The following is a 12,522-nucleotide window of genomic DNA, read 5'->3' on the forward strand; positions in this document are numbered from 1 at the left end:
ACAGCGCAGAGCCGCGTAGTATACAGCGCAGAGCCGCGTAGTATACAGCGCAGAGCCACGCAGTATACAGCACAGAGCCACGCAGTATACAGCGCAGAGCCACGTAGTTATACTGCCCAGTCACGTAGTATATTGTCCAGTCACATAGTATACTGCATATCCCTGTTAAAAAAAAAAAGAATTAAAATAAAAAAGTTACATACTCACCTCCTGGAGCGGCCGGTATCTGATGGTTGTTGCACCTCCTAGAGCGGCCGGTACACGATGCTTGTTGCACCTGGAGTGGCCGGTACCCGATGCTTGTTGCGCGCTCCGGTCCCAAGAGTGCATTGCGGTCTCACGAGATGATGACGTAGCGGTGTTGTGAGACAGAAAGACGGAAGTGCCCTTAGATAATTAGATAGTAGATTACCCCGCTCACCAATTCGGAACCCGAGAGGCCCGGCCCACCAAATCGGACCCCGAGGGGCCCGGCCCACCAAATCGGACCCAGAGTGACCCCGCCCCCTAAATCAGACCCAGAGTGACCCCGCCCACCAAATCGGACCCAGAGTGGCTCCGCCCACCAAATCGGACCCAGAGTGACCCCTTCCACCAAATCAGACCCAGAGTGACCCCTTCCACCAAATCGGACCCAGAGTGACCCCTTCCACCAAATCGGGCCCAGAGTGACCCCGCCCACCAAATCGGACCCAGAGTGACCCCACCCACCAAATCGGACCCTGAGGTGCCCAGCCCACCAAATCAGACCCTGAGGTGCCCAGCCCACCAAATCGGACCGAGTGACCCCACCCACCAAATTGGTCCCTAAGGTGCCCCGCCCACCAAATCGGACCCAGAGTGGCTCCGCCCACCGAATCGGACCCAGAGTGGCCGCGCCCACAGAATCGGACCAAAAGTGACCCCGCCCACCGAATCGGACCTAGATTTACCCCGCCCACAAAATCAGACCCAGATTGACCCAACCCACCAAATCGGACCGCCTGAGGGGCACCCAAGTGTGAAAGTCTTGCAGGGGCAGCCCGGGCACCATTCCAAAGCACTATCTGTAGTTCCTTCAGGAAATACCCATCTAGTTCACATTGCTGCTCCTCCGCACCACATCAACCTATTCTAACTGCTTTATTTTGTAATTAGCTGTAATCACGCTGTCATTAAAAAAAACGTGTGGTCACATGCTCCTCCATCGGCACCCATGTTATGGACAGAAGCGCTGGTCAGTTGATGAGTAGTGATGAGCGAATATACTCGTTACTCGAGATTTCCCAAGCACGCTCGGGTGTCCTCTGAGTATTTTTTAGTGCTCGGAGATTTAGTTTTCATCACCGCAGCTGAATGATTTCCATCTGTTAGCCAGCATAAGTACATGTGGGGGTTGCCTGGTTGCTAGGGAATCCCCACATGTAATCAAGCTGGCTAAGAGATGTAAATCATTCAGCAGCGGCGATGAAAACTAAATCTCCTAGCACTAAAAAATACTCCGAGGACCCCCGAGCATGGTCGGGAAATCTCGAGTAACGAGTATATTCGCTCATCACTATTGGTGAGGAAAGCTAAACTAATAATAGAGATGTGATAGACAATTGTAGCTTCCATTTTTGTGGGTACAGTTTTGGGAAGACTCTAGAGGAAGTGTGACTGTGCCCCAGTGCACAAGGCCTATAAAGACTTGGTTGGGTGAGTTTGGTGTGGAAGTACTGGTGACTGGTCCACACAAAGCATTGACCTCAACTCCATCAAATGCCTAATAAATAATAATAATCTTTATTTTTTATATAGCGCTAACATTTTCCGCAGCGCTTTACAGTTTGCACACATTATCATCGCTGTCCCCGTTGGGGCTCACAATCTAAATTCCCTATCAGTATGTCTTTGGAATGTGGGAGGAACCGGAGAACCCGGAGGAAACCCATGCAAACACGGGGAGAACATACAAACTCTTTGCAGATGTTGTCCTTGGTGGGATTTGAACCCAGGACTCCAGCGCTGCAAGGCTGCTGTGCTAACCACTGCAAGCCAGGCTTTCTACTCCAACATCAGGGTCTGACCTCGCAAATGCTATTCTGGGTGAATGAGCAACAATTCTCACAGACACTCCAAAATCTTGTAGAAAGCCTTCCCAGAAGACTAGCTGTTTTTTTCTACAAAGATGGCTCAAACTCCATATTATTACATATAGATTGGATTTGTGCTATCATACAATCTCATGTACCAGTCATGTGTAGATGCCCCACTATTTTTTATCCATAAGCATGACCTGGTCAGGCTGCTCTTTTCCTAAGTTTGTAACACTTTGTGTGTCCACTGTTTTCATTGTAAAACACAAAACAAAAGTTCTTGACTACATTTACGTTCCCATTATGTCATCTAATTTAAGGCTATGCAGTCTAGTTAATGAAAGATATGCTAATATGACATAAAGAATATTAACGACGACAATACAGATGAATTAAAGATGGCAATTATGTCACTTTTATTAATAGGATATTATTCTGCCATAAACACAACCTAAGGGGAAGAGGAAAATACATAAAAAGTAAGAAAATTTAGAAAACAGCCATCACAGATTTTAATGAAAGACACAATCTTTTGAATCGGGAAAAAAAACCACCAGCTGAGTCTGCAGGACTACTACTTCGATGGCTGTATAAAGAAAGAACTGTGTTTGCTTTGCTACATCTTGGAAAATATGAAGCTAAAGTTATTGTTGGCTTGATGTATGCAGTCCGATAAGGCTGAAGCAAATGCCGTCTGTAGCTGACAATGGAATACCTCAGTCTCTGCTTATTCTTTGGCTTGCTTGTGACCATAAGGGAAAAATTCAGTTTGTTGGTTCAAAGGGACAGCCCAGGTCTAGCAATGAATCTGCGGGAATTCTCCCTATGCTTTCTGTCTCAATGTGAGTAATCTACCTAAATTAGTTCCAGTATGTTGACATTCCTTCCATCTGGTGTCTTTCCATGCGTTGGTATTTTTATTACTATTCTAGCAACCGCAGACAGCAGTACCTTTGCACAGTTACAAAGTGGTTCTTTATTAAAGAGTCGCCAAACAAACAGTACAGGCCTACATGTGTTTAATTTTAACTGTATGGAGCTAAAATAGCCATATAGCCAATAAAACCGGTTAATGCCCCGTTAACTTCTTAAAGTAACAACCGATAAATTGTTCTTGCTGCCTGCGCTTTGTAAAGAACATTGTATCTAAAAAACTACATGTGATAAAAGCGGCATGAAAGAAGCCTACATTTGCCTGGTACATCCAGAGGTCAATGTATTATAATAATCACTTTTAGTGATTGCCACAAATTTTTAGACAGATCAAATCAACTATACTCTCCGTCGTTTTGCCAGATAGCGCTCATCCACATGTTAGTCTATGGCGCCATGCACGCGTTCGATGATTTTTCCCTTGTACAGAACACACATGGGTAAAATGAATCACAGGATGCCCATGTTTGATCCAATACTCAAACAAATATGTAGAAGAAATATAACAGAATAACATTGGTCCGAGTGCATATAGTGAGAACTGTGAGCGAGCCCTTGTAGTGACTGTTTTACTTGAACCTTATTCATTATATTATTTGTGCCTTTTAGTTGAATTTTTCTTGGTTTGTCTGTTTTCTTTTCTTCAACATCATGGACGTGGATTTAGCTATTTGGATGCACTTTACGAAAAAATATTACCAAATTTTTGCTCAACTATACTCTAGCACCCACTTTTTTTGAACAACTGAAGACTAACGTGAGACATCTTAAATCTTTTTAAAAGACTTTTACAAAAGATGTAAAACAGCAAAATAGCCAAAAAAATAAGTATCTTTACGCTAAATCAGCAAACATTGTGTGCACATTTTTATTAATTTGGTGCAAACTCTGCCAGTGCTTGAAGCAAGAGAAAACAAAAAAAATGACCTGAAAAAACCCTGGAAATGATGAATCAGAGCCTCTGTTATATATAATACTTATTATATATGTATATATACCTAAAAGGCTTTGAGAATTCTTCAACTTTTTGTGCAATGTGAGGTTGCACAAAAATTTAGCAATGTTTTGACGTCTTAACGCCACTTTTGCCCAGCACTCAACAAATTTCTGACAGGTGGCAGCGATTGATAAACCACAAATCTTACTCCATTAGGGAGTGGACTAAGAATTGTATACGCCTCTTAATGAATCAGGAGCCTCGTACTCCTCCTGCTCCCTCATCAAGACAGGTGAAAAACGCTAATCTTGATGACTCGGACCCATAGTCTTCAGAAGTAAATATATGATGCTAATGGTTATGCAACTATTTTTCTTTTATAGCTATCAAACTCTGTGCAGGCTGTAATGAAAATCTGCTTTCAACAATGTTCTCTTCAACTGTTATTTTAGAAAGTCTCCTTTCTGGACTGTTCATAGAAGTGTAGAATAATTATGTAAGGAAATCCAAGATAGGTGGAATGTAACAGAGGGATTAAGTTCTTGATTTAAAGCCAGTATGGTCTATGAGATGACAAGGTTCAGGGTGCTATCAACGGAAAACAATGAGAAGTTTAGCACTCTGACGTCACTGCTCAGCCAGACAGGAAATTAATTAGAAGCACAGTCTAATTGAGAGGTAAAATGAAGCCGGATTTATTATCCTGCTTCTATGTTAAGAGTCCGCTGATCATTTCATTATTTGTTTTTCAGCTCATTTTCTTCCTCACGTAAGGTCACCTCATTCCAGAATACTCGGTGGGAATATACAATGGTTCTCATAATTTGTAAAACCAGTCAAATACTTTTTATAACATGGAAGGAGAAAAAAAAAAGGAACGTGTGACCTAAAAATGAGATACACATTTTTTTTTGTAATAATTCCTTATGTATAAAAGAGAAATTGTGCAAAAAATATATTGAGAAGACACTGAAGGCCACCACTTTTCCGTATTCATTAGATATCACTAACTAGACGATAGAAAAAGACAGTATGAAAGATTAAATGACTTGTCCCAACCATTGCGTCAGCTATACCTTGTATTCAGGCCATGTGCAAACATTCAGTATTGGTCAGTTTTTGGTCAGCATCTGTAAGCCAAAGCCAGGAGTGGAAAAGTCAGACGGAAGTATAATAGAAACACGTCACCACTTCTGTATTTTTCACCCACTCCTAGTTTTGGCTTACAAATACTGATATAAAGTACTGAATGTGTGAATGCGGCCTACAGGTGAGCTACCAACATGGAGGGATTGTTAAATCACTAGCTTTGAGCAATGACCAGATTATAGTTCATAGAGGTGAGGGGGTAAGAGTCAATATTAACATGACATCCCTTTTGGTGATGGTCAACAACACCACACTCCTTAGGGTACTGTCACACAGTACCATTTTGATCGCTACGACGGCACGATCCGTGACGTCGCAGCGATCGTATGAATATCGCTCCAGCGTCGTAGACTGCGGTCACACGTTGCAATCACGGCGCTGGAGCGATGCCGAAGTCCCCGGTAACCAGGGTAAACATCGGGTAACTAAGCGCAGGGCCGCGCTTAGTAACCCGATGTTTACAGTGGTTACCAGCGTAAAAGTAATAAAAAAACAAACAGTACATACTTACATTCCGGTGTCTGTCCCCGGCGTTCTGCTTCTCTCCACTGTGTAAGCGCCATAGCCGGCAAGCACAGCGGTGACGTCAGACGTCACCGCTGTGCTCGCTTTCCGGCTGGCAGACGCTCACACAGTGGAGAGAAGCTGAGACGCTGGAGGACAGACACCGGAATGTAAGTATGTACTGTTTGTTTTTTTACGTTTACGCTGGTAACCACGGTAAACATCGGGTTACTAAGCGCGGCCCTGCGCTTAGTTACCCGATGTTTACCCTGGTTACAAGCGAACACATCGCTGGATCGCTGTCACACACAACGATCCAGCGATGTCAGCGGGTGATCAAGCGACGAAAGAAAGTTCCACACGATCTGCTACGACGTACGATTCTCAGCAGGATCCCTGATCGCTGCTGCGTGTCAGACACTGCGATATCGTAACGATATCGCTATAACGTCACGAATCGTACCGTCGTAGCGATCAAAATGGTACTGTGTGACGGTACCCTTAAAGGGAATCTGTCACCTCATTTTTCGCATATAAACTGCGGCCACCGCCATCAGGGGCTTATCTACAGCATTCTGTAATGCAGTAGATAAGCCCCTGATGTAACTTGAAAGATAAGAAAAACAGGTTATATTATACTCACCCAGGGGCGGACCGGTGCGGTCCAGGTCCGATGGGCTTCGTAGGTCCGGTTCCGGCACCTCCCATCTTCATACGATGACGTCCTCTTCCTTGCTTCTGTTGCAGCTCCGGCGCAGGCGTACTTTATCTACTCTGTTGACGGCAGAGTAAAGTACTGCAGTGCGCAGGCGCCAGGAAAGGTCAGAGAGGCTAATAATGCTGATGCATTATGGGGTTTATAGCAGAGCACAGAGCAATATAACACAGGGTGAAATCTAGGAATCAAGATGGACGATGAAAAGGAGAAAGAAGAAACTGAACTGCATGGAACTCCTAAAGAGCGTTTTGATTTTCAGCTATAGGAAACCAGGGGTTTATGCTACCCAGCTGAGAACAGCATAATGTAGGGGCAGAGACCCTGATTCCAGCGATGTATCAGTTACAGGGCTGTGTGTTGTATTTTTGATAAAATCACTGTTTTATCTGCTGCAGATCTACTAATTATCTGAATGCGGAGCTCTGTACAACCGACGCCACTCCTGTCCAGCAGCATCATCTTGTGCCAGTGATTTCTGACTAACCGGAAGACAGAAGTTATTTCACAAGAGTTCAATGCAAGTATATGAGAGCCGTAACAAGGCTCTCACAGAGAAGTTTTGAAAAGAGACCTTCACTCCCCTCCATGAAACATTGGAGCTGCCGGCAGGTCACTTTTAGCCAGAGACTGACAGGAGTGATGTCGGAAAATGATGAAGGCGGCAAGTGAGTATGAAAAGCAGAGGAATTACATTTAAAGTAATAAATAAACAACACTGGAGCGGTGCTTTAAGTATCTGGTATGTACATTTGTTATGCTGCTAGAGAAAGGTTCACACTATGAACCGAAAAGTCGTCATATGTATCCAGAAACCATTTTGAAAAGTTCGTGCTGCTTGCTATATTTTCTAATACATTTTGACAAAACCAAAGGTAATCCTAAAAATATAATGGAAACGATAAAGACAATTTTAAACAATAGTATATCGTGACTTTGGCTTGCAAGGACGAGAATACATTGTCTTTGGTATTCGTAGACTCGACATGTAGTGCAAAGGATTTTCATGAAAGAACCAAGCTTTTCAAAGATTAAATTTATACTCTCAGAAGTAAAGATTCTGGCAAGTACAGGCCTAGCTGTTCACTACTATTCAAGATGTTTTAAGTCACTTCAAGAGTATTTTCCTCCCAGCTGTACAGAGCCAATTGCCAACTTCTGTCTTGCTGAGCGGATGGAATTTCTCCAGCCTGAGAATGAAGGTCTACTTCTTCCAGTTACTTCTGGAAATAAATGAGCTGTGATTGGGTTACAGAATGTAATTGCAAATATAGCAAGCTTTATTCTAAAACTGTTGTTAACAACCATAAACATGCCACACATATTTACCTAACCATCCAGAGGAATATGGCCATTGGCAGATGGAGGGTATATATTGCAGACCATGGCATCACCACTACAGCAAGTCATTGACTGCAGCAGTCACAGGGCTGTCGCCATCAGAAAAAAACTGTCTTGTAAAAATGAATTGGGAATAAGTCTATATACTGCGATACCACGGTGTTTTCATAAATAGGAAAAATATCAGAGGTTGTGTTGTGCTTCTTCGGAGGATAACGATGGCTGTTGCCTGCCATGACATCTCTTATAAGATCTAATTTTTTCCACAAAAATGATCTTTGAGTCCCATTTTTTTATTTTAGTAAGGGTAACAGGAGAAAATGGCCACCAAAAATTGTTGTGCAATTTCTCCTGAGTATGTCCATACCCCGCGTGTGGAGGAAAACCATTGTTTAGGCACATGGCAGGGATTAGAATGGAAGGAGCATCATTTGACTTTTTGTATGAAAAATTGGATTGAATCGAGAGCGGACGCCATGTCACGTTTGGAGAGCCCCTGATGTGCCTAAACAGTGGAAACCCCCCACAAGTGACCCCATTTTGGAAACCAGACCCCTCATGTAACTTATTTAGATGTGTAGTGAGCACCCTGAATCCCAGGTGTTTAACAGAAGTTTATAACATATAGCTAAGAAAATAAAAAAATCTAAATTTTCTGGTAAAATTGCTGTTTCTAAAAACCATAAAAAAATATGTCCAATATATAAAAATAATTTCTGTGGAAAAGGGAACCCAACTTGAAATATTTTTAGTGACCCTTTGTGGTCATGAAAAAAATATTAATAATGTGAAAAATAGCCACGTATTTTTTTTATATTTTCTCTGCGTAGAAAAAAAAGGAATATAAAAATGACATAAAGATTAAGCCTAATGCATCACGAACAAGAGGGTAAAAAAATTTGTAATGTTCAAATGAGTATTTGAAAGTGCATGTACAATTTAACACGAAAATGTGCCTGATCAGGAGTGGGGGAAAATGATCCGGTCATGAACTTGTTACCAGATGAACCTACTGAACTAAGAGCTTGTTCCACTATTTGGCATTTCTCTCAGTATGTAGTCGTAGGCTGAGACCACAATTCTACACGAGGACATTGGTCAGTATACATGAAGCAACTACTTTTTTCACTTGATGTCACTTGTATGCATGTATAGGTCGTTTTGATCTTATGATGTCCGATTTCTAAAAAGGCAAGCTTCAATGCAGATGCTTATCATTGCTGGAATCCTACAGAACCAAAGTGCTATGTTAGCAATAATAAATAATCCATCCAATCCAGTGAGTTTAGCATGTGTGAAATGCCAGTGACTAGCCCCTATGCTTTTAACCCGAGACAATGTGAGGTCAGCGCTTAATTATCTGGCAGCAACTCAGTATTTCTCCCTACGGACCTGTCATCAAGAAATAAAATCTCATTTTCTACAATTCTGTATGAATTTGTATTTCAACGGTCTATTCAGCTGATTCTGGTTTTCCTCCAGAGTGAAAGGAAATCCCCATTAGGTGTTTCTACTTGGCTTGGCGCACTTGGCAAGTGCTGCCCCTGGATTAGGGTGTGTGCAGTACTTCAATCATCATTTTTCAAGACACCATTGTACGCACTGCTCGCTTCTACACTTCCCTTTTTTTGTGTCTATGACGCTTTTCTGTAACTTCAGTGACTGAAGTGACCTCCTTTGCCTGACCCTTATAAACTTGGCTTCTTGTGACACAATACACAACACACCCCTGTCACCTCTTCTTGGCTGCTGCTTTCCTGAGCTGGTATGGGCTAGCCTCATATAAACTATCAGGAACCTTCTGGATGAATTACTGTGATCCTTTCACTTTCCCATAAGGAGCAGCAAGCTCATTTTTTGGCAGTAACATTTCAGGTTACTTTGGGATAGCTAAGTTCATTTTCTAACTGTAAAATGTATTTCTTGCTGACATAATTTACAGCAGCTTTTATTCACTCTCACCCACAAAGCGCTCCATGGCTCAGCACCACCCTACATCTCCTCCCTGGTCTCAGTCTACCACCCTACCCGTGCCCTTCGTTCTGCTACTGACCTGAGGTTAACATCCTCAATAATCAGAACCTCCCACTCCCATCTCCAAGACTTCTCACATGCTGCTCCAATTCTTTGGAATGCACTACCCAGGATAACTCGATTAATCCCCAATACCCACAGTTTTAAGCATGCCCTAAAAATGCATTTCTTCAGACTGGCCTACCGCCTCAACACATTTATTTAACTATCTCTGTATTGCCCAATTCAAAATTTTCATCATAACCAGGATCCTTGGATCTTGTTCTCACAAGCTTTATGCATTTAATAGCCCTCTGTGTCTGTAGTTTTACACATACTGGTTGGTAACCTATTCATGCAGCATTACATGAACGCCAGCTTTCTTACATTATGGCTGGTCAAAACAATGAAAGCTATTGTTACCATCCACCTTTTGTGTCTTCGATGTTTCCTCATAGATTGTAAGCTTGTGAATAGGGCTCTCATTCCTACTGTATCTGTTGATTTATGTGATTATTGTTATTCTGTAATGTTTTTTATTGTCTGTACAAGTCAATAGTGGTTGGATGAAGCCATTTATTGTCAAACTACTGTATTTTCCTTGGATATCTTTTTGTATCCCTTTCCTGTTTTATACAGTTCAACTACCTTTTCCCATAGATCCGTTGACATTTCTATTGCTTTCCCCATGACTCACAATCCAGAAATGTCAATGGCTGGATGAAAGATGCAAGAGTCTGTCTGGATCCCAGAAACTCACTCAGCTTTTATGCACACACTGATTACAAGCAAACAGGTCACAGGTGAGCATGTTACCTTTAGTAGCCATTCAAACCCATTTGTGTCAACTTCTGTGCATGTTATCAGGCCAAAATCACCAGGGTATGTGAGCTTTTCATCAGAGTCATTTGGATAGTTCGGGTTGTCATTATGATTTAAAAACAGAAAACACAGTAGTTTGACAATAAATGGCTTCTCCCAACCACTAACCATGAGTGGAGAAAACGTTTTGGTGTTATCATTCATATTCTCTGAAAAAAAGGCCAAGAAAGCAAAAATTCTGCAGGGGTATGTAAACTTTTGAGCACAACTGCACTTTTTAGGCAAACTGCTAAAATGGTCATTTTGAGAATGTCATGTTTAGAACACTTACTTGCAAAGTTCACACTTATGATCTGGGTAAGATTTGCATTTGCGCTCACACAACATTGCACTGAGTGTACTGAGTGTGACCTGCGTACTTTACATGATCATGTCCTATGATGCTAAACATCAGTATTTGTACAGTTTAACGATGTGCAACCCACGCAAGCACAAGAAAGGCTGACAAGCAATTGGGGTGAACTGAAACAATGGACCACACAAAATTCACAGAATTTATGAGACAATATTACCTTCATAGATACTTATGATATGCGGATGGCTGAGTGATGACATTATTTCAATCTCTCGTCTGATGTGAACCATATCTTGTTCATCTCTTATTTTGTCCTTACGGATAGATTTTATGGCAACCTAGAATATTTAAAAGACTAAGCGTTACTTTGGGAACAGAAACAGATGTTAGGCAACAATTAGAACTGCTCAAAAATCAACACAGATGTAGTTTGCTGGCAATAAACACACAGCAAATGGATCAGACCAAACCTTAAAGACCTCCTCTAAGAATATTCCTCAAATGTGAATATTACCAAGAAATGATACCACATTTTATACTGACAAAACCACATCTAAACATACATCATGAAAGAGATGGAAGAATTCAGATCATAAGGTTATATTATGCTTGGTAGTCATCCATGTCTGAGGTTATCTGATGATATAGTCTGCCATGATAATGTCCATAGACATGCAGTATATCAAAGGTATAAATGGATCAACCACACCCATTGATCTCTATTTGTTCACAATAAGGCTGGATTCACGTGTCATTATATATGAGGCAGCTGAGTTTGGGTCAGAAAACATGGTTGGTCAGGAAACCTCAGACTGTGAAACATGGACATGTGAATGAAGCCTAACAAGCATAGAGATGGGCCTGTTCACGTAATAAACTCTTGCAGCAGTGGAATAAACCACTACTAAAGCTGCAGCACTCACTTAACATTCTAGCATGCAAGGTATTTGTGTACTGTGACCCGGAGTTAGAAGCCAGCATTGCTGTCTGCATTCTACACTTGACCATACAAGTCAGATGAATCTAAAGATTATGGTGGCACAACCATCTACTGCACTATTTCACCCTGGTGCAACTTCTGGTGATGTGCACACTGATTTTTGGTAATGGCCTTTGGCTTGTATTCCACATGTGCCAAATGTGTTCTGTGACCTCCACATTGTAACCTCTTTGTGTAGCAACCGACAGTATTTTCTGATTCACAGTTAAGTTATCGCTTGTTAATTAGTGGTAATTAGTGGGAGTCCTTCTGCTCAGACCTGCTTGGATTGAGAGAACAAGGACCTTTTATGTCCACTAAAATGAAGCGGCAGTGTGCATGCTCAACCTGCACTCAATTCATTCTCTACGGGACTGCTGAATACTGTGCGTGTTTTTTTCCAGCAAATCCGAAGAAAAAGAATGGTGCGATCTAAGTTGACGCATCATTTTATAACTGATCCCTGTTGAGGATGAAAACTTCCATGAACTGCCAATCGATGGGGGTCCCAGCGATGGTGAACCCACTGATCAGAATGACATCACTTATGCTTATTTTCACTGAACAACACCTTTGAGAAGTATTCTAGACAGAAGCATTTATTACTTATGCACTGAACAGAAGAAGAACATTAAATTAAATTAATAGAGGACTGATCAAAGGGACTTCCATCTATTGGTAAAACAGGTGGCCCTGATCTACCATTCTCCTAACAGT

At 41.8% G+C, this 12,522-nt stretch overlaps 1 protein-coding gene across 1 annotated transcript in view; it reads right to left on the reverse strand.

The window, feature by feature from the left end:
* The window catches only part of NUAK1 (NUAK family kinase 1), a 122,149-nt gene that overhangs the window by 26,516 nt on the left and 83,111 nt on the right, over nucleotides 1–12,522 (reverse strand). Inside the window, exon 2 of the mRNA XM_077265508.1 lies at nucleotides 11,044–11,164. Within this exon, the coding sequence (XP_077121623.1) occupies nucleotides 11,044–11,164 (121 nt within the window). The remainder of the gene's footprint in view (nucleotides 1–11,043; nucleotides 11,165–12,522) is intronic.

The sequence above is a fragment of the Ranitomeya variabilis genome, chromosome 5, assembly GCF_051348905.1.
Source record: "Ranitomeya variabilis isolate aRanVar5 chromosome 5, aRanVar5.hap1, whole genome shotgun sequence".
Taxonomy (NCBI): domain Eukaryota; kingdom Metazoa; phylum Chordata; class Amphibia; order Anura; family Dendrobatidae; genus Ranitomeya; species Ranitomeya variabilis.